Here is a 22,198-nt window from a genome sequence, read left to right on the forward strand (position 1 = left end):
GGGTGCTGATCGTCAGGCACATTCAAAACTTTTGGTTGAGACGAGGTCTGTCTATGGCCTAGAACTTCATCGTGTACGCAAGGCTCTATGGCCTGGGAGCTTGTGGGAATCTGCCTGTCTCTGGCATCTCACTATGACACTATGCTAGGGCTTACAGGTACATGACATCATGCCAGGCGTTTTACACGTGTTCTAGGGATCTGAACTCAGGTCTCCACATGTTATAGACTGAGCCATCTCCCGAGTCTAAGATAGGATTTTTTTTAACATGCCTGACACTTACAGGACACTGTTCCAAACATTTTATTTTTATGAATCCCTTTAGTTCACATAAAACATGAGTGCAATCAATGGAGGTGGAGTCAGGGCAACAACTGGCTATGTGTGTAGAGATGGTGTGGTGTCCATTCTGACTGGAATCTTGACAAATGCTGCAGGCTTCTGTCTTTTGACTCCTGAAAGCCAGCTGCCATTTAAATGGGACCATCCCTCCTAAGGCTATTGCACCGTGCAGAAATGCAAATCACATGGAAAAGCCTGACAGGATGAGACCCCTCCCTAGGGGAAAGAAAGGGGCGCGAAGAGAGAAAGCACATAAGCAGACATCCAGTAGCCCTTTAGCTCAGCCACCTGCCCAGTGCGGCGGAGTGTACCACCCCAGCGACAGGGCCAACACCTTCCTGTCCAAGCTTACCTCAGATTCCAAATTCACAAAATTGTGAGCAGAATATATTGATCGTTTTTATTGCCTTTTGAGACAGGGTCAAGCTAGACTCAGATTGACTGTGTTGTTAGGGATGATCAGGAATTGCCAGTCTTCCCATCTCTACTTCCCAATTGCTGGAATTATAGGTGCACAGCATCATTCTGGGTGCAGTGATCACTAAGCCAATGGTTCTGGCATGGGCTACTATGTAGCAATAGATAACTAAGCCATGGAGTAAGGCGCCATCTTTTCTCATATTTCCTCCACTCTATCCACGACATGCATTCCCCAGAAGTACACTGTGGGGAAGTTGTTGGTGCTCTAGGACAGAATTTTGGAATGGTATATGGCCTTTGAAACCTCAAAGCCCTTCCCCTGTGACATACTTCCTCAAGTAATGCCATACTTCCTAAGCCCACCCAAACTCTGCCAATGACTGGGGACCAGGTATTCAAACACTCAAGAATATGCAGAGGCATCTCATTCAAATGGTCAGCAGTGTGCACAGAACACTGGCCAGGGCACTTTCTACCGAATTTGCCCAATTAATCACAGGTTGGGGTACCAAGGCTCAGAAAGGATAAACAATTCAAGAGTTTCAATCATAAGGGGTGCAGCGGGATCACCAAATGCCCTCATTAGTGGATAATGTATGGTCTTGGGGAATCATTTAGCCCTCCAGAGTTTCTATAGTTTCCTCTGCAACTGCGGAACCCAAGGATGAACAGTGTCTCCCTTCTGAGAGAGCTCCTGAGCCTTAGCAGGTTGGCATAGCACACGGTGCTAGCGGAGCGCCTGTCACACAGCAAGCTCTCAGAAATGTCTTTTTGAATTACTATCACGGTTTGACTCACTCATGGTTAGCTGCAAGGGCGTTGGCTATACGCACTAGGTTTCTGTTGGCCATTATGGCCCATGGGCCACATTCAACCCATTGCCTAATTTTCGATGTTCTATAAGTTGAGATGGCTTTCATAATTTTAAGCAGTTGAAAGAAAATAAAAAAAGATGAATGATATATTCTGTGAGATGAAAACTGTTGAACTTGACATTTCAACATCCAGAAATAAAGTCTTATTTAAACACGTGTGTCCGTTTCTCTATACATTGTGCATTGCTGCTCTCATGCTGGAAGGACAGAGTTGAGTGGTCATGGCATAGGCCATGTGGCTTCCAGAGTCAGAAAAATGTATTACCTGCCAATTTATAGAAGGAATTTTCTCACTCGTGGATTAGGACAGACTTAAGGTCAAGATAGCTCAGTGTGTAAAAAGAATTAGAAAACGAAGGTATGTTCTTTTATGTTTGGATGGAATGTTCTATAGATGTCTGTTAAGTCCATTTGAGTCATAACATCTGTTAGTTCCCTTATTTCTCTGTTTCTGTCTGGCAGTCCTATGGAGTGGTGAGAATGGGGTGTTGAAGTCTCCCACTATCAGTGTGTGGGGTTTAATGTATGATTTGAGCTTTAGAAGTGTTTCTTTTCATAGGAGGGTGCCTTTGTATTTGGGGCATAACGTTTAGTACTGAGATTTCCTCTTGATGGATTTGTCCTGTGACTAATATGAAATGTCCTTCTTTGTCTCTTTTGATTGATTTTAGTTTGAAGTCTACCAGAAAATGGAAAGATCTCCCATGTTCTTGGGTATGTAGAATTAACGTAGTAAAAATGGCAACCTTACCAAAAGGCAATTTACATATTCAATGCAATGCCCAGCAAAATCTCAGCAAAATTTTCACAGACCTCGAAAGAACAATATTCAACTTCATATAAAAAAAACAACAAACCAAAACAAACTGGATAGCCAAAACAATCCTGTACAATAAAGGAACCTCTGGAGGGATCACAATCCCTGCTTCAAACTCTACTACAGAGCTACAGTACTGAAAACAGCCTGGTATTGACATAAAAACAGACAGGAGGACCAATAGAACTGAATTGAAGACCCAGATATCAATCCACACACCTACAAACACCTGATTTTTGACAAAGAAGCAAAAAAATATAAAATGAAAAAAATAAAGCATCTTCAACAAATGGTGCTGGCATAACTGGATATCAACCTATAGAAGAATGAAAATAGATCCATATCTACCACCACACACAAAACTCAAGTCCAAATTGATCAGAAATCTCAACATAAAAACCACCACACTGAAACACATAGAAGAGAAAGTGGGAAGTATACTTGAACACATTGGCACAGGAGACCTAAACATAACTCCAGTAGCACAGACACTGAGAGAAACAATTAATAAATAGGACCTCCTAAAACTGAGAAGCTCTGTAAAGCAAAGGACATGGTCAACAAAACAAAATGGCAGCCTATATAATGGGAAAAGACCTTTACCAATCCCACGTCAGATAGAGGGCTGATCTCCAAAATATATAAAGAACTAAAAAAAAAAAGGTTATCAAAAGAAGAAATGATCCATAAAAAAATGGGGTACTGGGCTGGAGAGATGGCTCAAAGGGTAAGAGCATTGCCTGCTCTTCCAAAGGTCCTGAGTTCAATTCCCAGCAACCACATGGTGGCTCACAACCATCTGTAATGGGGTCTGGTGCCCTCTTCTGGCCTTCAGGCATATACACAGACAGAATATTGTATACATTATAAATAAATATTTTTAAAAAATGGGGTACTGACCTAAACAGAGAATCTAAAATGTCTGAAAGACACTGAAGGAAATGTTCAACATTCTTAGTCATCAGAGAAATGCAAATCAAAACAACTGAGATTCCATCTTACACCTGTAAGAATGGCCAAGATCAAAAACACTGATGACAGCTTATGCTGGAGAAGATGTTGGGTAAAGGGAACACTCCTGCATTGCTGGTGGGAATGCAAGCTGGTACAACCCCTTTGGATGTCAGTGTGGAGATTTCTCAGAAAATTAGGAAACAACCTTCCTCAAGACTCAGCAATATCACTTTTGAGTATATATCCAAAGGATGCTCAATGGTGCCACAAGGAAATGTACTTAGCTATGTTTATAATAGCATTATTTTTCACAGCCAGAACCTGGAAACAACCTAAATGACTCTTTTTTTTTTTTTTTTGGTTTTTTGAGACAGGGTTTCTCTGTGGTTTTGGAGCCTGTCCTGGAACTAGCTCTTGTAGACCAGGCTGGTCTTGAACTCACAGAGAGCCGCCTGCCTCTGGCTCGCGAGTGCTGGGATTAAAGGCGTGCACCACCACCACTCAGCCCTAAATGACTCTTGACCAAAGAATGGATAAGGAAAATGTGGTACATTTCAGAATCAAGTACTACATAGCAGAAAAAAAAATGACATCTTGAAATTTGTGGGCAAATGGGTGAATCTAGAAAACATCATATTGAGTGAGGTAACCCAGACCCAGAAAGATAAATATAATGTGTGCTCATTTATAAGCGGCTTTTAGACATGAAGCAAAGAAAACCAGCCTACAATTCACACTCCAAGAGAACCTAGACAGCAAAGAGGACCCTAAGGGAGACATACACGGATCTAATCTACATGGGAAGTAGAAAAAGACAAGATCTCCTGAGAACATTTGGAACATGGGGATTATGGGCGAGGGTAGAAGGGGAGAGGAGAAGCAGGGAGGGGAGCAGAGAAAAATGTATAGCTCAATAAAAACAATTAAAAAAATAAAAAAATAATTTGAAAACACCAATCTTATGCTGACCATTAACTCCTTGAAGACTCCAACCAGCTGCCTAGCCTGCTGGCTCCATTTCCTTATATTATAATGAGGATCAGGTTAATTGTTTTTCCTTAGATTCCTTCTCAGAGGGCACAAGACTCAGGTTCTAGGAAGAATGTAGGACAGGAAGCATTTCCCACACCTTGAAAGGTTTATAAATACTGTAGGGGTAAAAGAAAGAAATGCTTTAATAGTTTAGTGTTCATAGTATCCATACTTGTTCTGGAAAGAATAAGTATCTGGGAAAAGCTATCATATCGGGGAAGAAAAAACATTCAAGGTAAATAAAGAGCAGCTATCTATACAGGGAGCAGACAATGAAGCAAGACCAGCAGGGAGCCCTGGCAAAGGCAGAGAGGGAGAAGAGACAGGCTGCCTATGCCAGGCGCTTTCCCTGTGCCAGGCAGTTCTGGGTGCTGCCACATTGACTCTCCTAGCAACCCTCTTAGCTGCAAGCCAGTCACCCGACCTCTTAGGCTATTGTGGGAATTGCTCAAAGGCTGCTGTAAAGAGGCATGGTGGCCTCTCACCATGTACTATACTCCCATTCCAGGGCTTTCAAGATTAGGCAAGGCCAGTGCCTTCAGGGAGGTATGAGCATCGAGACATGCTGACCCATGTCCTGCTGCTGCTGGAATTTCCAGCTCAAAGGAACAAGCTTCTTGTGAACAGGCAGGGAGCCCAAACGCTCATTTTTCAAGACTTCGTACATTTGTCCAAATTCTTGCCTCACATCCAGTTCTCAGGCTTTCATTTTAGGGCACAAACGGAATGGAATGATAAATAATGAAATACAACCTCTGTGATATGTACTTCCCTGGTCAGCCAGGGAGAAGCTATGATCATGTCCTGAGCAGCAGAATATGGATCAGGAAGGGATTGTGGGGAGTGTTTATTGGGACTTGAGGCAGTCCAGGCTTATAATCAGGGATTCTGGAGTTGGATATACGTGGCTACATTCTAGTTCAACCACTCATGAGTCAGGTTTCTTAATCTCATTTTTTTTTCTCGCCTGCAAAATGGGATCGATGGATCTCCTCACAGAGAGGCTGAGTTCTCTGTTCACACCCAGGGCAGGGAAGAATGATGGCTCAGCCACCCCTCTCACTTGTGCTAGGGAAGCAGGCTGTCCTGCTTAATATGGCTGCATGTGGAGGTTGCTCTTACCCTGCACTACTCAAGAGCTATGTGTGATGATTTAAACGTGAACTTTTGTGCTTTAATTCAGTCCTGGTGAGCTATGGGTAGTGACGACTGAGGACAGTTTGGACGGACAATTTTTATCCTTACAAGAAGTCTGTCTTGTCAGGAGTCTAGACTCAAGATATTCACAAACACAGTTGCTGAAAAACAGGAATGGAGGGAGAAACGTGCAGCTCTATCTCTAGTTCCTACTAGAGTTTGGAGCAGAGAAAAAAGGATTTGGGTGCTTGGTGTCATTTTGTGGGGGAAACAAGAAGTAAAGGTCAACAGCTATAATTCATAGTTCTAAAGCTATGAAGAGGAGACAGTCCTGCCAAACCTAGGAGGAGGAGGGAGGGGAAGGGGTAAAGTGAGGAAAAGCCACACATCAGGAGGAAGGACAGGTGAGCTCAGTTTGGCCAGTCATGGACTATGCCCATGAACGAGATGTGGTGCCACGTGTCTAGGCAGGAGGTGTTGTAAAAGGAGAGCAGGTTGCTTCCTGCCACCTGGCTCCCAGCCGCCTGGCTAGCTTATGCCCGAAATAATCACACGGAGATCTGTATTAATTAAATTGCTGCCTGGCCCATTGTCTCCAGCCCCTTATTGGCTAACTCTCACATATTAATTTAACCCATCTCCATTAATGTGCATCGCTACTTGACTGTGGCTTACCGACATGAGTCTAACTAGCGTCCATCTCGGAGAGGAGAGCCGTGGTGTCTGCCTCACTACCTTCTTCCTCCCAGAATTCTGTTCTGTCTTCCCCATCTACCTGAGTTCACCCTATCAACTAGGCCAAGGCAGTCTCTTTATTTAACCAATGAAAAGTAACACATAGACAGAAGACCCTCCTACACCAAGGAGGGACACAAGTCTAAGGCCAGTTAAGCTATATGGCCATTGGGGGCCAGTCTAGGTCACATATCAACACCCTGTTTTTAAAACATACCAAACAAAGCAAAGCAAAACAAAATGACGCCAAGGAAACATTCACATGAGAGTAGCAGTTAGCTATAAGGTAAACGAAATGGGTTTCTAAAGAAATCTCTGTCCTTCTCTGTCTCTGTTTCTTTCTGTGTGTGATGGATGCATGGGTATGGAGAGGCCAGAGATAGACTTAGTGTCTTCCCCTTTTACCCTCCACCTCTTTTGAGGCAGGATCTCTTGCTGAACCTGGAGACAGCCATTTTGATTAAATTAGCAGGCCAGCAAGCTTCAGGGATCTGCCCACCTCTCCCACACCTAATATTGGAGTTACAGATGTACATCACTTCACCCAGATATTTCATGGGGGCTGGGGAATCTAAATTCAGGTCCTCACGCTTAATTAACAGTCACTTTGCACACTGAGTCATTTCCCTAGCCCCTTGAGTGGGTTCTAATGGAGCCTTCATACAAAAATGCTAAGGAGTAAGTGGAAGGTCAGACATGTATTATTATTTTTTAAATTGAGTGCTTCTATATGATTTCTTAAACATTTTTATTAAATTTATTTATGTATATTTAAATCCATCTATCCATCATCTATCTATCTATCTATCTATCTATCTATCTATCTATCTATCTATCTTCTATCTAATCTATCTACCATCCATCTATGTATCTATCATCTGTCTGTCTGTGTGTATCTGTCTGTCTGTCTATCTATCTATCTATCTATCTATCTATCTATCTATCTATCTATCTATCTATCATTTATGTATCTATCTGTCTATTTATCTATCTATGTATCTATCTGAGTGTATCTATCTTCTATCTATTTATCTATCATCTATCTGAGTCTATCTATCTATCTATCTACCTACCTATCTCTATCTATCTATCTATCTATCTATCTATCTATCTATCATCTATCTATCTATCTATCTATCTATCTATCTATCTATCTATCATCTGTATCTATCTATCTATCATCTATCTATCTATCTATCTATCTATCTATCTATCTATCTATCTATCTATCTATCATCTGTATCTATCTATCTATCTATCTATCTATCTATCTATCTATCTATCTATCATCTGTCTCTATCTATCTCTATCTATTTATATCTATCTATCTATCATCTGTCTCTATCTATCTCTATCTATTTATATCTATCTATCTATCTATCTATATCTATCTATCTATCTATCTATCTATCTATCTATCTATCTATCATCTGTATCTATCTATCTATCTATCTATCTATCTATCTATCTATCTATCTATCTATCTATCTATCTATCATCTGTCTCTATCTATCTCTATCTATTTATATCTATCTATCTATCATCTGTCTCTATCTCTATCTATTTATATCTATCTATCTATCTATCTATCTATCTATCTATCTATCATCTGTATCTATCTATCTATCATCTATCATCTATCTATCTATCTATCTATCTATCATCTGTATCTATCTATCTATCATCTATCATCTATCTATCTATCTATCATCTGTCTCTATCTATCTCTATCTATTTATATCTATCTATCTATCATCTGTCTCTATCTATCTCTATCTATTTATATCTATCTATCTATCTATCTATCTATCTATCTATCTATCTATCATCTGTATCTATCTATCTATCATCTATCATCTATCTATCTATCTATCTATCTATCTATCATCTGTATCTATCTATCTATCTATCTATCTATCTATCTATCTATCTATCTATCTATCTATCTATCATCTGTCTCTATCTATCTCTATCTATTTATATCTATCTATCTATCTATCTATCTATCTATCTATCTATCTATCTATCTATCTATCTATCTATCTATCATCTGTCTCTATCTATCTCTATCTATTTATATCTATCTATCTATCTATCTATCTATCTATCTATCTATCTATCTATCTCTATCTATCTATCTATCTATCCTTTCATCCATCTGTCCATGCATGCATGTATGCACGTGTACTATGGTGGGTGTGTGGCGGTCAGAGGACACCTTGTGACTGCCAGTTCTTTTCTTTCACTGTGTGTGTTCTAAGGTCTGAACTCAGGTTCTCAGGCTTGGCTGTTAGAGCCATCTGGCTCACTATTTTATTTTTTGAGGTATGTTTTTACATTCATTTTATGGTGAACTGTTTAAAAAGCAAAGCAAGTGTAGAACTGTGAACCCTTCAGAGGAGAAGGGCGTTTTATGGGAAGGTTGCCTCTTTTTGAAAAGTAACTTTGTTGGTGCCTCTCTTCAATGGAGTCATGGCTTGGATAGAGCGCTTGCCCTCTACCAAGGCAAAAGCAACACTTGGCCACCCCCCAGCCCTAGTCTGGATGCTCGAAGTGCGTCTTGGGAAGAGGAATGTGTACCGAGTGCCAACCGAGGGACTGACTGCTTGGGTGAAACAGAATGTGTGAGTGGGTGGGATGTACTGGGACTGCGTGTGCGGGTGAGCAGTTGAGCGAGCCTCAGTGGCTCCTGCCTGGGGCCAAGTGACAATTACAGTGAAAACCCCTTCCAGTGCTTCCTGAAGACTGGAGAAAAACACCATCCTTGGAGCGCGTGTGGAATCATAGACAGCAGGATGGGTTCCCAGAGCTGTGCCACCAGAGGGGATGAAATGTCTTCATTGCTTGCCAAAGATCAAGGGCATACTGGGCCAATTGTGAAGTGCTCTAGTCCATGTGAGCACGGAATCGAAAGCGGCATAAAGGGATGCAGATCTGAGTTCTTTAAGATGAGAAGAGCTTTGCAAAAGGAAAAGGTGCTCCCTGACCAATAGCACGAAAGTCTAACGGTCCAACTGTACACTTGAAAAGAGTTAAAACAATGCATTTGGTCATGTGTATCTTACCACAGTTAAAAAAAGAATAGCCCTCACAATGCTATGTGGACACACACACTCACAAGGCCTTTTTTCTGTGTGTTTTAGGGGAGGCCCATATCTGGGTGCTGTTTTTAGATATGAGAACTGTGACACTGGAGATTTCCCATTAGTAGTTCCTGGCTCAAAAATAATCAATTCCTTTTGGAATTGATGCATGAGGAAAGAAGTGAAACATTATCTATATCTATACATCTATCTATCTATCTATCTATCTATCTATCTATCTATCTATCTATCTATCTATCTATCTTTTAGAAAGTTTCCTTAAAGGGCCTACTAGTGGAGAGTACATTTTTAAAAAGTTAAGGGAAAAGAAAACAGAATATCGGCCACATTTCAACTTTTGCTCTTATTCTCTCAGTCACTACATGTCTTCGGGAACAGCAATTAATACACAGTCATGTAGAAAATATGGATGGGTTTATATGTACACACACACACTCACACACACACATTACCTGGGTGCCTAGTTTGCTCTTTTCCTTCATTAAGCCTGTTGCCTGATTTTGGGGGTGTGAAGACCGGGTTCCAGGAGGCTGAGCTGCTCCGTGGAACACACAGCCAGGACAGAAAAGAGCTGCGATTGGAGCTTCTTTGATTTGGCAGCAAAGGATCCTCTACTGTCACACACTTCTCTGCCTCTCTGAGCCCCTGTTTCCTTATCTGTGAGTGATGGTTCTCATGGTGGCCACAGTTAGGTTTCCCACAGGATAAGTTGCTCAGGCATGTAGGTCAAGATTAAATGATGACTACCGTAAGCAAAAAGCATTCTATTTTTTTTTTTTACCCTTCACATACAAGACTTCATAAGTAGTTGTATAACTATAGTGAATACTTTGGAATGCACTTCAAGGTCTTCTCCAGATCTCCAGATCAAGGATTACTGCAGCTCTCTAGGGGGCCACGGAAGGCAGGAGAGCCCTCTGGCTTCTCCCCAAACATCTGCACACAAGAACACTGAGCCCTGGTGGCAGGGCCGTCAGTGAATATTTGGGTTGCCCAGGTTCATAAGCGTTGGCTGCGATTTAACTTCTTTGCTGGCTAGTTTTATGTCTGCTTGACACAGCGAAAGTCATCTGAGAGGAGGGGACCTCAATTAAGAAAAGGCCTCCATAAGATTGGATTGTAGGCAAGCCTGCAAAGCATTTTTTTAAATCAAAAACAGATGGAGAGGGTTTGGTCCATTGTGGGCAGTGCTACCCCTGGGCTGGTGATTCTGGGTTCTATTAGAAAGCAGACTGAAAAGGCCTTGAGAAGCTAGTCAGTAAGCAGCCCCTCCGTGACCTCTACATCAACTTCTGCCTCTAGGTTCCTGTCTTGTTTGGGTTCCTGTCCTGACTTCCTTCAGTGATGAACTAATGCAGAAGTGTAAGCCAAATAAATAGCTTGCTTTTTGGTCATGGCAGTTCATCACAGCATCAGAAACTCTAAATAAGTCAACTAGATGGTACCAGCACGCTACTCTTAGCCCCCGCCTTTCTGTATCGCTGCTAGGGAGCTGGGCAGGAGGTGGATGACCGTCTCTACCAAAGCACAAACATCCTATTCCACACCCTGCTCAGGAGCTGTAGACTTATCTGCAGGAGAATGATCCTGTCTGCTTTGCTGGGGCGCCATGCTAGGAAAATACATCTTGGGAGGCTATGTTCTCAACCCTCCCCACACCCCAGGGGGATTCTGAACAGATGCCTGAGCCAAATAGACCCATTTTTCCTTCCAGTTTCCCTTCCTTCTGTCTTAATCCTCCCTTCTCAGACAGGAATTTGACAAGGCTCACAAACTCCTTTAGAACCAGCCTTTCTCCGCGCTGCTCAGCCTGAAGGATGCACACATCCTGTACGCGTAGTCTAGCCTAGTTGAGGCTGAGCAGTGTCAAGTGCTGAGCGTGATGAACCTCACGCAGACAGATGAGGAGAGCAGGCTCAGGGAGGTTGAGGGACTTCCTAGAAGACTCACAGCTAGTCACGGCAGGAGCTAACCTGCGTGGCTTGCTCTCATAAAGGTCACACTGCACTGCTTCCCAGTTTGTCTCTTTCGTGGACACACTTGCATCTTGGAAACTCACAGCTGTGAATTACAGTTGTAATTACGTAAACGTTCCAAGCAAGCAGAAAAGCTACTTGTGTTGACTGGAAGTGGGGTCATGGCCCAGCCCTGCCATGTATGGGGTTTGATTTTTCACTTGGACATGTCTCTATAAGAAGTTGAATAGAACCCAAACTCCAAGAGGACAAGTGCCTTGTTCTGTGTTCAGCTTCAGGACAACCATGGTGCTGAGCGGGCAAAGACTCTGCTGATTCTCCTGAATAGCAATAGGTCCAAAGAGCCCCCCCCCCCCCAATGGCAGCATTGGTGACAATATCCTAAACAAAGGGCTCTGCTTGGGGAAACAGGATTGTTCTTGGGGAAACAAGCATCAATTCAGCATTCCTCAGTGTTGGGAGCAGTGAGACCCCAGATCCTGAATTTCTTGTAATCCCCTGATCTGAGTGTCTACAGCTGCTCTGAGCAGGAGACCTTCAGGAGTTCCTGATGGCAGGAGAGTGGTTTCTGGTGGGTTTGGCTGGGGCGTGGCTATCTCTATATAATCTGTCCCTGAACACAAAAACGGGGGCATTCTTGGGGAATTCAAGGATGACCCATGTCGCTGTCTCTCTGTGTGTGTCTGTGCATTTTAACCTCCAGCCCCCTTGCCCGAAGCTAGCGAACTGGGTAATAGCGCACCGAGCGCAGACACGGGGGCACGGTGCGCGGTACCTCAGGAATCTTGTAAGGCAGATTTCTGTTTACCAGGAACCTACCTTAATATACCCTTAGAAACCAACTGCTTCCTGCAAGGGCATTGAGTTCCTAGTTCAGCTCAGAGACCCCACTCTCTCATATAAAATTTATCATATAAAATTTGCCTGCTTTTTTTTTTTTGTCATTTATTCCTAAACCCTATCCCTGAGAGATATACTTGGCTGTTTGATCCCCAAACTTTCCACCCATGGAGCACTGTACTTCAGTGGTTACACAGAGCTCTTGCTTACAGACACCTTGTGAATGAAGGGGTCACCATGGTCACCACTGCCCCAATGCTTCACTTCTCTCTAGGGTTCCTATACTTAAACTTGAAGTAGAGCGTGTGTTATCGTGGCAATGTGCCAGAGATCAACTTCAAGTCTGTTCCTCGGATGCTGACGGGCTTGTTTTAACTCGTGTTCCTGAGACCCATGGTTCACTGGTTAGGCTGGGGCTGGCTGGTCAATGAACCTCAGGGCTGCCTGCCTCTCCAGGGCTGAGAAACATGTGGTTCCATCCCTGGCTTTTCCATGGCTACTGGAGATTGCAATGAGGTCCTGACACTGGTGCAGCCAGCGCTACTGACTGAGCCATCTCCCCAGTCCTCAGGCTATGGATCATGTCTGTCAGTACCTACCACACTCACGCTCTAGGTCTGTTGCGTAACAGAGATTTTTCTTCTTGCTCCCCTCTTCTTCTAAGGTGAAGGCACAGGAGGTTTCTGTGAATGGGAGGGGGCATGCAATGTGCTCGCCTTCTCTGACCTCACTTCCGGTCCTCTGGCACATGGGGTGGGTAGAAAAGTTTCTGTGCATTCAAACTCCTAGAACCTGTCCACCTTCTTGTGCCTATAGCCCAGGGCCCATTTGTGGTTTATGTACTGAGCATCCCTCTTCTGATTAACTTGGGAGTAAACTTCTTAATGACACAACCCCCCTCCATTTTTACTGTAAATGGGAAATCAGTGTCACTCTAGATAAGAGAAAGGGTTAAATAAATAAATAAAATATACACATAACATGAAGTCATTAAATCTAGGCAGGCATATTTGCTTGCTGAGAGGGTTGAGCTGAGCTCCCTGCACCCCCGGACATACGTAAATGTTAGGGACGTATAAAATGTGGTCAGACTAAGTAGAAACATTATATTTGATATAAAGATAAAGGTGAAAAGAGGGTTCAGATAAAACGACCCTCTCACATATGGTTGGGATACTTAATGCCAAATTTTTATAGTATCTAACACTGAAACAATCTTAGCTACAATGTAGTTACATCCTATGCCTGATTCATCTCTGCCTCCCTCTAAAAAGACAATAATAAAATAACACCAAAGTAGTAACAGCAAACCAATTTCTTCTTGGTATGTTGGCTAATATTGATAGTACGGGAAACCCGCCATGGTCAATTTCAGGTGGCTCATATAACAATATAAATGTGGATACTGGAAGCAGCAAAGAACATTGGATCTTATTAGCAGTGGGAACCAAGCAGACAGTGCCAACCATTGGAAACACTAAGTCAGAAAGTCTCAGATGTTCTCTTTATTAATGTACTATAAGTAATAATGTCTAGGATACATGTGTGTATGTGTGTGTGAGACATAATACATACCTATATGTTTGTCAAATACATTATTTAGAAAAAATTTCAGACAGGCATTATGTAGCTCTGGCTATCTTGGAACTTGCTATGCAGACCAGGCTGGCCTTGAACTCACAGAGATACTCCTGTCTCTGCCCCAAGTACTGGGATTAAAGGCGTAAACCAACATGCCCAGCTAAAAGTCTTTTGCCTACATTTCCTGGTTCAGTAATTTACTTACAGAAATCATTTAAGACATGGTGGCTGACTGAGTAATGATTGTAATTAGTGAGACACACTAATCCACTAATTTATCTACCTATTTATCTATCTTCTATCTATCTATCTATCTATCTATCTATCTATCTATCTATCTATCTATCTATCATCTATCTATCTATCATCTATCTATCATATCATCTATCTATCTATCTATCTATCTATCTATCTATCATCTATCTATCATCTATCTATCTATCATCTATCTATCTATCTATCTATCTATCTATCTATCTATCTATCTATCATCTATCTATCATCTATCTGTCTATCATATCATCTATCTATCTATCTACTATCTATCTGTCTGTCTGTCTATCTATATCTATCTATCTATCTATCTATCTATCTATCTATCTATCTATCTATCTATCTATCTATCTATCACCTCTCTTTTGGAGGCTCAAACGCAGGGCCACAAACATGCTAGGCAAGCACTCTAATACTGATCTAAATCTCAGCCCTAACCAATATTTTTACTAATTGAGAAGTGTCCTAAAGACTATGTATAAGTGAAAGACAAAGGCTAAAATACACTAAGTGTGATGGAAAATACCTTTGAGGTCAAAATTCCGGAAACAGAAATGGACTAGAAGGTGAATCCTCACAATATGGCTTCCTGATGTATGTTAAGAAGTCTGGGCTGAGAGGAGAACTGGCTAGCACATTAAGGAACACTGTTGAAATATTCAGATTGGGTTGCTTCAACTTCCTTACTGTTCTTAGTACACTGATGTCCAGGGTTAGAAGTGCTATTACATGAAAGGTCTATGGTTCCTTCTATGTCCAGTTGTTCTAGGATCTCTGTGATACTGACACCAGCAGTTTCACACTGCAGATAACAGAACCTCATCTCAGAAGTGGCCAATGGCCTGTCAATTTCTCTCAGCTCACCCTTTGCCATCACTCTCTAAATGTCCCACAACAAGCTCCCACTGTTACAGAGGCCACGGTGGACTCCATAACCTCCAACTAGCCTACTTGACACTGCACAAAACGTCTTAGGTATTTCTTTTATAATGGAATTTCTGTGAGCTGCTTTCTCTACACCCGAGAGTCTGAACAAAATACTGTATCTATCTCTTGTTTGTTTTCAAAGGCTATTTTCTTTTCCCAGAGAATATCAGAGGGGTCAGCTAACTTCAGATGCCTATCTTTTTCTTCCATAAGTTGCTCTGGTCAGCAGGTGTGTTAACTGTCAGCTGTACTTTCAAGGCAGAAACCGGAAATGAGGCTATCCTACCAGGTGTTCAACTCTTATAACACAGACCCCAAAGACCAAAGCCAAACTCTGAAATGTTGAGAGGCAGCAGATGAAATAGACTAGCAGAAGACAGGGGTGGTCTGTGCTTCTCAGCTCAGGAATCTGGCTGGACACAGGGCTTTTGTTAGTTCATGATGAGCAAAATGAACTAGCGAACTACACAGGGCTTTTTAAGTCACCTTCCAGTGGCAGCTCACAGGGTCAGAAGATCACAGCTTGCCACTGACCTCTACCAGGGAGCTGACCTCTGTGCCCTGTCTCAACCACATCCATGCTTCGCCAGATCAGATGCTGATTCTCTTAGCAGCTCTAGTTTAAGAGTCATTCCTGGGGCGGGGGTGATGGCTCAAGTAGTGATGTAAGCAAGGGAACCTGAGTCCCCAGAACCCATCTACCAAAATATGGGTGTGGCAGTATTCGTTTGTACCCCAAATGAGAGAGAGAGAGAGAGAGAGAGAGAGAGAGAGAGAGAGAGAGAGAGAGAGAGAGAGAGAGAGAGATCAGCTGGCCTGGGCACCTGAAGTTCTCCTGTGGTTCCCACGTGCACATGTGCACACACTTATCTGCATCCCTCCATCCAGGACCATGTCCACATCCCTCGAGTCATTTTCTCCATTGGTCTCTGAAGAAGATGTGGAGTGTCTTTGCTCTATGATTCCTTTGCACTGACTACTTTTCCTCTTTGTGAACAATGATGATGCTTGTGATTGCTGATGGGTAACGTATCTCCATCACGCACACAGTAAGAGGCCTAGACTCTTTCGTTTATGACTGAGCCCCTTGTACCAAGCATGTAGCATGGACTCGAAAACGGATTGACTAAAGGACCAAAATAAAACCAGAAATTCTGTAGGAACACAAAAGCAGTGGGGGAAGTGGAAAGTCTCCTGCATGGCTGTTATTTCAAAACAGGATGGTTAGAATAAATTATCTATAAAGTAATTGTGCTGCCCAGATTTTATTGTTCTATTATTTATTTAGTGTGAGTGCTGTACATATGTGTGTGTGTGTGTGTGTGTGTGTGTGTGTGTGTGTAGGTCATGGGGTATTCTCCTCCACCAGTCTCTGTCTTTGAGGCGGGGTCTTGCCATAAACCCAGAGCTCACATTTCTTGGCTAAGCTTACATTTAGCATGCTTCAGTAACTCTCCTCTTTATGCCCCATCCAGTGCTGGGTTTGCTACGTGGGTACTGGGATCTGAACTCATATCCTCAAGGTTGTGTAGCAAATGCCCTTAACCACTGAACTATCTCTTCAGCCTCCCCTACTCCCCAAAACAGTCATTTCCTCCACTTAGGAATAAAGTGGGTCTTAGAAGCATCACCGGGTGACATCATTAATGGGTTCTGTACATCTGTGCCATAATAAAAGAGTAACTTAAAATATTCACATGAGTTTTGGAGACTAACTCAGTGGGCCTCATCTACAGCATGGGAATAAGAGCTGAAGCTATGACATAGCCTGGCTGTGAGGAGGATGGGAGAAAACACATGGAGAATACTCAATTCAGGATCAGTAAGTTTGTCCTGACACTCATGCCTGCGGCTGCATTCGAGGCAGGACATTCCACTTGCCGCATTAGCCAATTGGTCCGACTCACAAAAATCCAGCAGTTGATAACTTGACGCTCTTAGCCTTTGATGATGAGTCTGAGCCACCTGTCACCAGTCCGCATCTTAAGGAAGCCACCTCTCCCACTCTGGGCGCTTTTTAAAGCTAGAGCAAAACTGGAGCACAGAGAAAACCTAAGCCAACAGCTATGCACCCTCGCCCTGCTCTAAACCTCCAACTGCCTCCATGACCACAGTTCCCGCAGGATGGAGGCTCGTTGTCTCTGTTCCATTGCTGATCCTTATCAAAGCGACAGACCTGTCTCAAGGTGCTCCTTGAGAAAGCTGTCACTGTTGCTTCGGGGAACAGATCTAGCCTTTGTCACCATTTTTAGAGGGATGAACCATTTCCCCTTTGCTTCACTCACAAGTTGAAAAACCACTTGATTCCTGGCGAGAAGCAAAATCCAGCTGCCGCGAGCAATTGGAGACGGGAAGGTTGGACAACACAGTAGGACTTAGGCTCCTGGCAGTCTTGAAATGATTTCTTTCCCTTCCTATTCCCAGAAAGCTTCTGTGATGTTCTGTAAGTAACTGGGATGGATGTGTTTGGAAGAGCTGTATCTGGCTGAAATCCAGGTGACTTGGAGGATCTGATGTCCCTATCCTTTGGGTATGGGAATGGGAGTTAGACCATCCTATGTCTGTCTTCACCCCACTGGGAAGTCAGTGGAGCTTAGTGACAGGAACGCTCAGGTAGAGCTGGGGTGGGGGCTCAACCTCTCTGAGCCTTGGTTCCAGCATGTTTTTAAAGGGTGTTGGTAGAATGGATCACTCGGAGTCCCAGAAACATATTCAAAGCACTTACTTAGTCTGTGCCAGGCAATCAGCGAGTACTTAAGGAACAGGAGTTAAGCTCCTGGTCTTATTTTTAGATGTCTGGATTTATCTACCAGAGTAGAGGCAGCTAAAACGTAGGAGATGGGACATTGCTCTTGGGTCACCCAGCTCTATGCTAAGGGGCTGAGCTGAGTTTCCTTACCTAGCTCTATCTCTTTGGGGTTGCCTTTTTCTCTGAACTCCTCTTTAAGCTTGGGAATCACCGGTCTGACACAAGCTCTTGTCTGACATCACAGTTCTTGGACCTTTCCCCTTTGACCTCTCCAACTCAGTCTCCATCTCCCAAACCTGGCTACTCTAACCCACGCTGTCTTCATGTTTATTGTAACTCATGCTTCAGAAATAGCACTTGCTCCATTGCTTTGTAGCCACTGGTGACTACTGCTCCCGGAAATATTTCCTTCCCTTCCTCTTTGCCCACTGCTGGCTCTGAAATTTGTGTTTCTGATTGTGATTGTGTAGTTGTCCTGGTAGAAATAATATCTTCCCCCACTTTCCTCTTTACTCAGCTTGTGCCGTAGGCAATGCTTCCTTCCCCTTGGTCGTTCATTCTTTTCCTTTCTCACTGCCTGGCTCCATCAATAAATGTAAACTCCAAAAAGGCGAAGAATATCTTTTGGAGCATTGCTGTGACCCCATCACTTACCCAACCTATCAGTGCTCTGTAAAGAGACGCTGCGCGAATGACTGGGTTCCAGGACCAGCTCTCCTGCTGACCCCTGGACAAGGCTGAGCAAAGGGGTAAAATATTTGAAGGATCTGGGTACCTGCTTGCCCTGCCTTTTGGCCTCCTAAAAGAACAGCATGAAGTTACCCACAAGCCAGAGACCTTTCCAAACACTCAGCTGCCATAAAAGCACATCTTGCAGGCAAGGGGAATGGGTGGATAGTTGCTAACTATATCTTCCAACTGGGCTGATCTTTGAAAAGTTCGAGAGGCACCCGCCTCCCTCAATCCCGGGCTGCTACTGCTGCTGAGGCCCCTGAAGGAGGAGAGGAGGGTGTGCTTGGGCGCCTCTTGGGCTGGCACGAGGAAGCCACATCTCATCCGCCCTCCTCCCCCAGCTCCTCTCCAAGAGAGGAAGCAATGCAGATGGAGATGAGAAATAAATATTCCTGCCTGCTCTGCGCCACTGCAGACGTTTTCCAGAATGTCTGGCTTGGACCACGAAATCAAACCCACCCAGGAAAGGAGGCGCTCAGCAGGAGAAAGAGGGGGGACAGGGTGGCATATCTGTCGATGAGCGTCAGCTTTCTGGGGGGCCGAGCACATGGCTCCTCTTTGGCAGCCCTGCTGCGGTGGGGATGTGGTAAGTGCACAGTAACGCTCGAAGAATGGCACGAGAAAACGGGAGCCGAATTAAAGGGAGGCACGCCAGACTGCACAGGCACCACACCTCTGTCCTGGGTCCTGGAATACACAGCTGCTTTCCACACTTGCTCCCCACATATCTCGTTTACCGCCTCCCCCTTACCCCTGCCCCTCTTACCACTGCCCCCACCCTTTCACCTCTATTCCATTCCTGGGAAGTTAACACCACTGGGCTGCCAGCATCCTTCAAAGGCCCTCTGCAATTTAGGCAGGAACTCAGGATGCATGTGTGGAGAGATATTCTTGCCACCTCTAAGTTCAGCTCCCCCTCTCTAATACTGGAATCCTGGCAGAACGGAGGCTGCAAATGAGAAGTGGGTGCTTGTGGCCATGGGATGGCCAAGTACGTGGGAGGAGCGTTACCAAGGAGGGACGTTCCAGGCCCGGCACAGGTCTGGAATGTTCTGGGTATGGCAGTGTCTTCGGTGGGTATGCCTCTAGGCTGTAAAATGTCTTAGGAAGGATGAGAGCTTGGGAAGCGGAGGTGCAAAGCCACCACGGGACACTTTGGTCTGGGTTTCTCACTCTCCCCCGGGGATTCCTGGGATCCCTGAATTCTTCATCTGGCTGCTACTGAGCCAGCTGCGAACAAATCTTTTGGAAAGTTCATCTCAGAGAAGGGTCTTGGCTGGAGCAAAAGTGGAAGCAACAAAAAGCAAAAACCTGGGTCATCGGTTCAAATACACTACAGTGAAAACATTGGCTCAAAATGAAGTCTTAAAGCAAGTGTCTTCTCTGGGCATTAGGAGTTTGCAGAAATCTTGTGCTTAGTTCCACCCCCTTCCTCATCGTTTCCACAGTTGCAGTGAGGAGCCCTTGTCTATTTCCAACTCATGTGCCCTGAATCCTTCTCTGTGGGTCTTTCCCACTCATGAGCCCGCCCATCTGCCTTCCAGCGTCAGGCATTTGACAGCGGGATCCCACTCTCTCCAGAAGCTACCCGGGGTGGCAAATGGGCAGGGGAGTTGGTTTCATGTCCCTGCTCTACATATTGCTATGTGACCTCGGAACAAATGACTCCCCCTCTGTGGGTCTTGGTTTCTTTCTTTGTCAAAGGAGTGGGCTAGGCAGATTCCTTCCCAGAGATGACACATTACAGATAATTTTGCAGAGGGAAGTTGCACGCAATATTCCTTTGCATTGTCTGCTCCCCAATCCGCCCTTGACAATGAACTCTAGGTCTGAAGATCATCACACTCCTGGGTTAACTCATCCTTATGTTTGGGAAGGTCACATCACACATCAAAACAAGCTGGGCATATTGATAGGTGGATACTATCTAGTAACTAAAATGCAACCAGTCAACACTGGTTGGAAAACATAAATGGAGGAGAGGACCAAAATAGGTTGTATTGTTTATTTACTCAGTTTTAGGACATGTCCCGAAAGAAATTGTATGCAGGTATGATTGTAATTTATCGTAATCATATTCATTACTTGTTATTAGTAGTAGATGCCTTTTATCAAGTCTTACCTAATAAGCTAAGACCATGATGCTTTCACCTGTGGTATTATGGTAATACTATGGAATTATGGGAGATAATATCCACTGCCCATATCCTTCCAGGTGAGGAAACTTGGGCTCAGAGACCTAGTGAGGCTCACACAGCTTATTAGTATTGCAGAAGGGACTTGAACTCAGGTCTGCGGGACTCCAAAGTTGAGGAATTCTACCCATGATACTTAACCTTTGGCCTTGGACTTATCTCATTTTAGCACAGAACTGGAACCTCAAAGAATTTGGAAAGGCTATGTCAGCAGCTTGGGAGGATATAAACACAAACAGCTCCTACACCCAGGCAGGCAGAACAGGAGAAGTCCTTGTTCAGAGGAATTCCACAGGCTGCAAGCACCTCCAGCCTGTAGGGACCCCATGTTTCAACTCCCGTAGACTGGGGCTGTGTACTGGGCAGATCCACGTGGAAAAGCAGCCTCCTTTCTCTATGAGGTCTGGACTTGAAATTGTGCAACTAACTTGATTAAGAAAAATGTAACTAGGAGAGCAGGGACCATCAAAAAAGGCATCTGCAGTTTCAGCTAAGCTGAAGATCACATATAACCATACGTCATATACAATCCCTAATTGTATTTATTAGTAAGAATGGTGGCCCTCACTGCATTCCTGCCACAGCCCAGTGGAAGAAAGGCAGGCTACTCTGGATGTGTGTGCATACGGTGCATCCACAAGGACACGGAACCGAGAGTTTGTCTGCCGTTACCGCCTCTTCTCCAGCGTTAACATGTCACATTCCTGGTTGAATAGAAACAATACACACTGCCGCCCCGAAACAAAACCACACAGGACTTCTCACCCGAGCAGAAAAACAGCTGAACTCAAACAACAACCAGGAAATTGGGATGCTCTTTACTTACCGTAAATGACAGAAAAGAAGAAAACAAAGTCCCCTCGTCATATCTGGATAACTTTGCCAGGACACCTTCCAGAATCGTTACAAACTGGTAAGACAGCAAAGAGGAAAAACTATTACTTCAAATTACAATTGATTTACAAGAAAGAGCAACATGTCCTCGCCACTCAGAGGCTAGGACTCAGCCCCCTGCTCGTTTCTGCATTCCATTTTTTTTAAACTCTCACTTTGGAGAAAGGAAAAGGCTGCCGTTGCACGGCAATATTTGACTTATCCGGCTTTCTCTTCATTATTATGTGATTGCAAATACGGAGTGTTACAGAAGTGCAAAGTGACAAAATATTATTGCGTTGCATATAGCATGCGATAATATTAAATGCACTTTTTCAAAATCCCAAACTGCGCAAAGCAGTCTTTACATTACATATTAGCACTACATTTAATCCAATCTATTTTTATTTGTATTTTATCAGTAATTTGGGGGAAACAGAAGTTTAGCACTGGCAAATATAAATGTCTTCCCATTCAGCATTACTTAGTTAAAATTCTATAATTCATGAGGGTGACTGAAATAGCTTTATCTGACTTTTCTGTTTTATTATGACTCTCACTGCATGTGAAACTAGAGGGAAAGGGGTTTTCGGGATGGCAGAATTCCTTATTACCGCTTCACTTTACGTATTTTAA

General features: G+C 43.7%; 1 protein-coding gene across 13 annotated transcripts in view; it reads right to left on the reverse strand.

Annotated features, from left to right (window-relative positions):
• Cadps (calcium dependent secretion activator) overlaps nt 1–22,198 on the reverse strand; it is a 444,098-nt gene that overhangs the window by 53,159 nt on the left and 368,741 nt on the right. For all 13 annotated transcript variants that reach the window (XM_075988597.1, XM_075988589.1, XM_075988596.1 and 10 more), the window contains one exon: nt 21,516–21,599. In XM_075988597.1, the coding sequence (XP_075844712.1) occupies nt 21,516–21,599 (84 nt within the window). The remainder of the gene's footprint in view (nt 1–21,515; nt 21,600–22,198) is intronic.

This window comes from Microtus pennsylvanicus, chromosome 10, assembly GCF_037038515.1.
Source record: "Microtus pennsylvanicus isolate mMicPen1 chromosome 10, mMicPen1.hap1, whole genome shotgun sequence".
NCBI lineage: Eukaryota > Metazoa > Chordata > Mammalia > Rodentia > Cricetidae > Microtus > Microtus pennsylvanicus.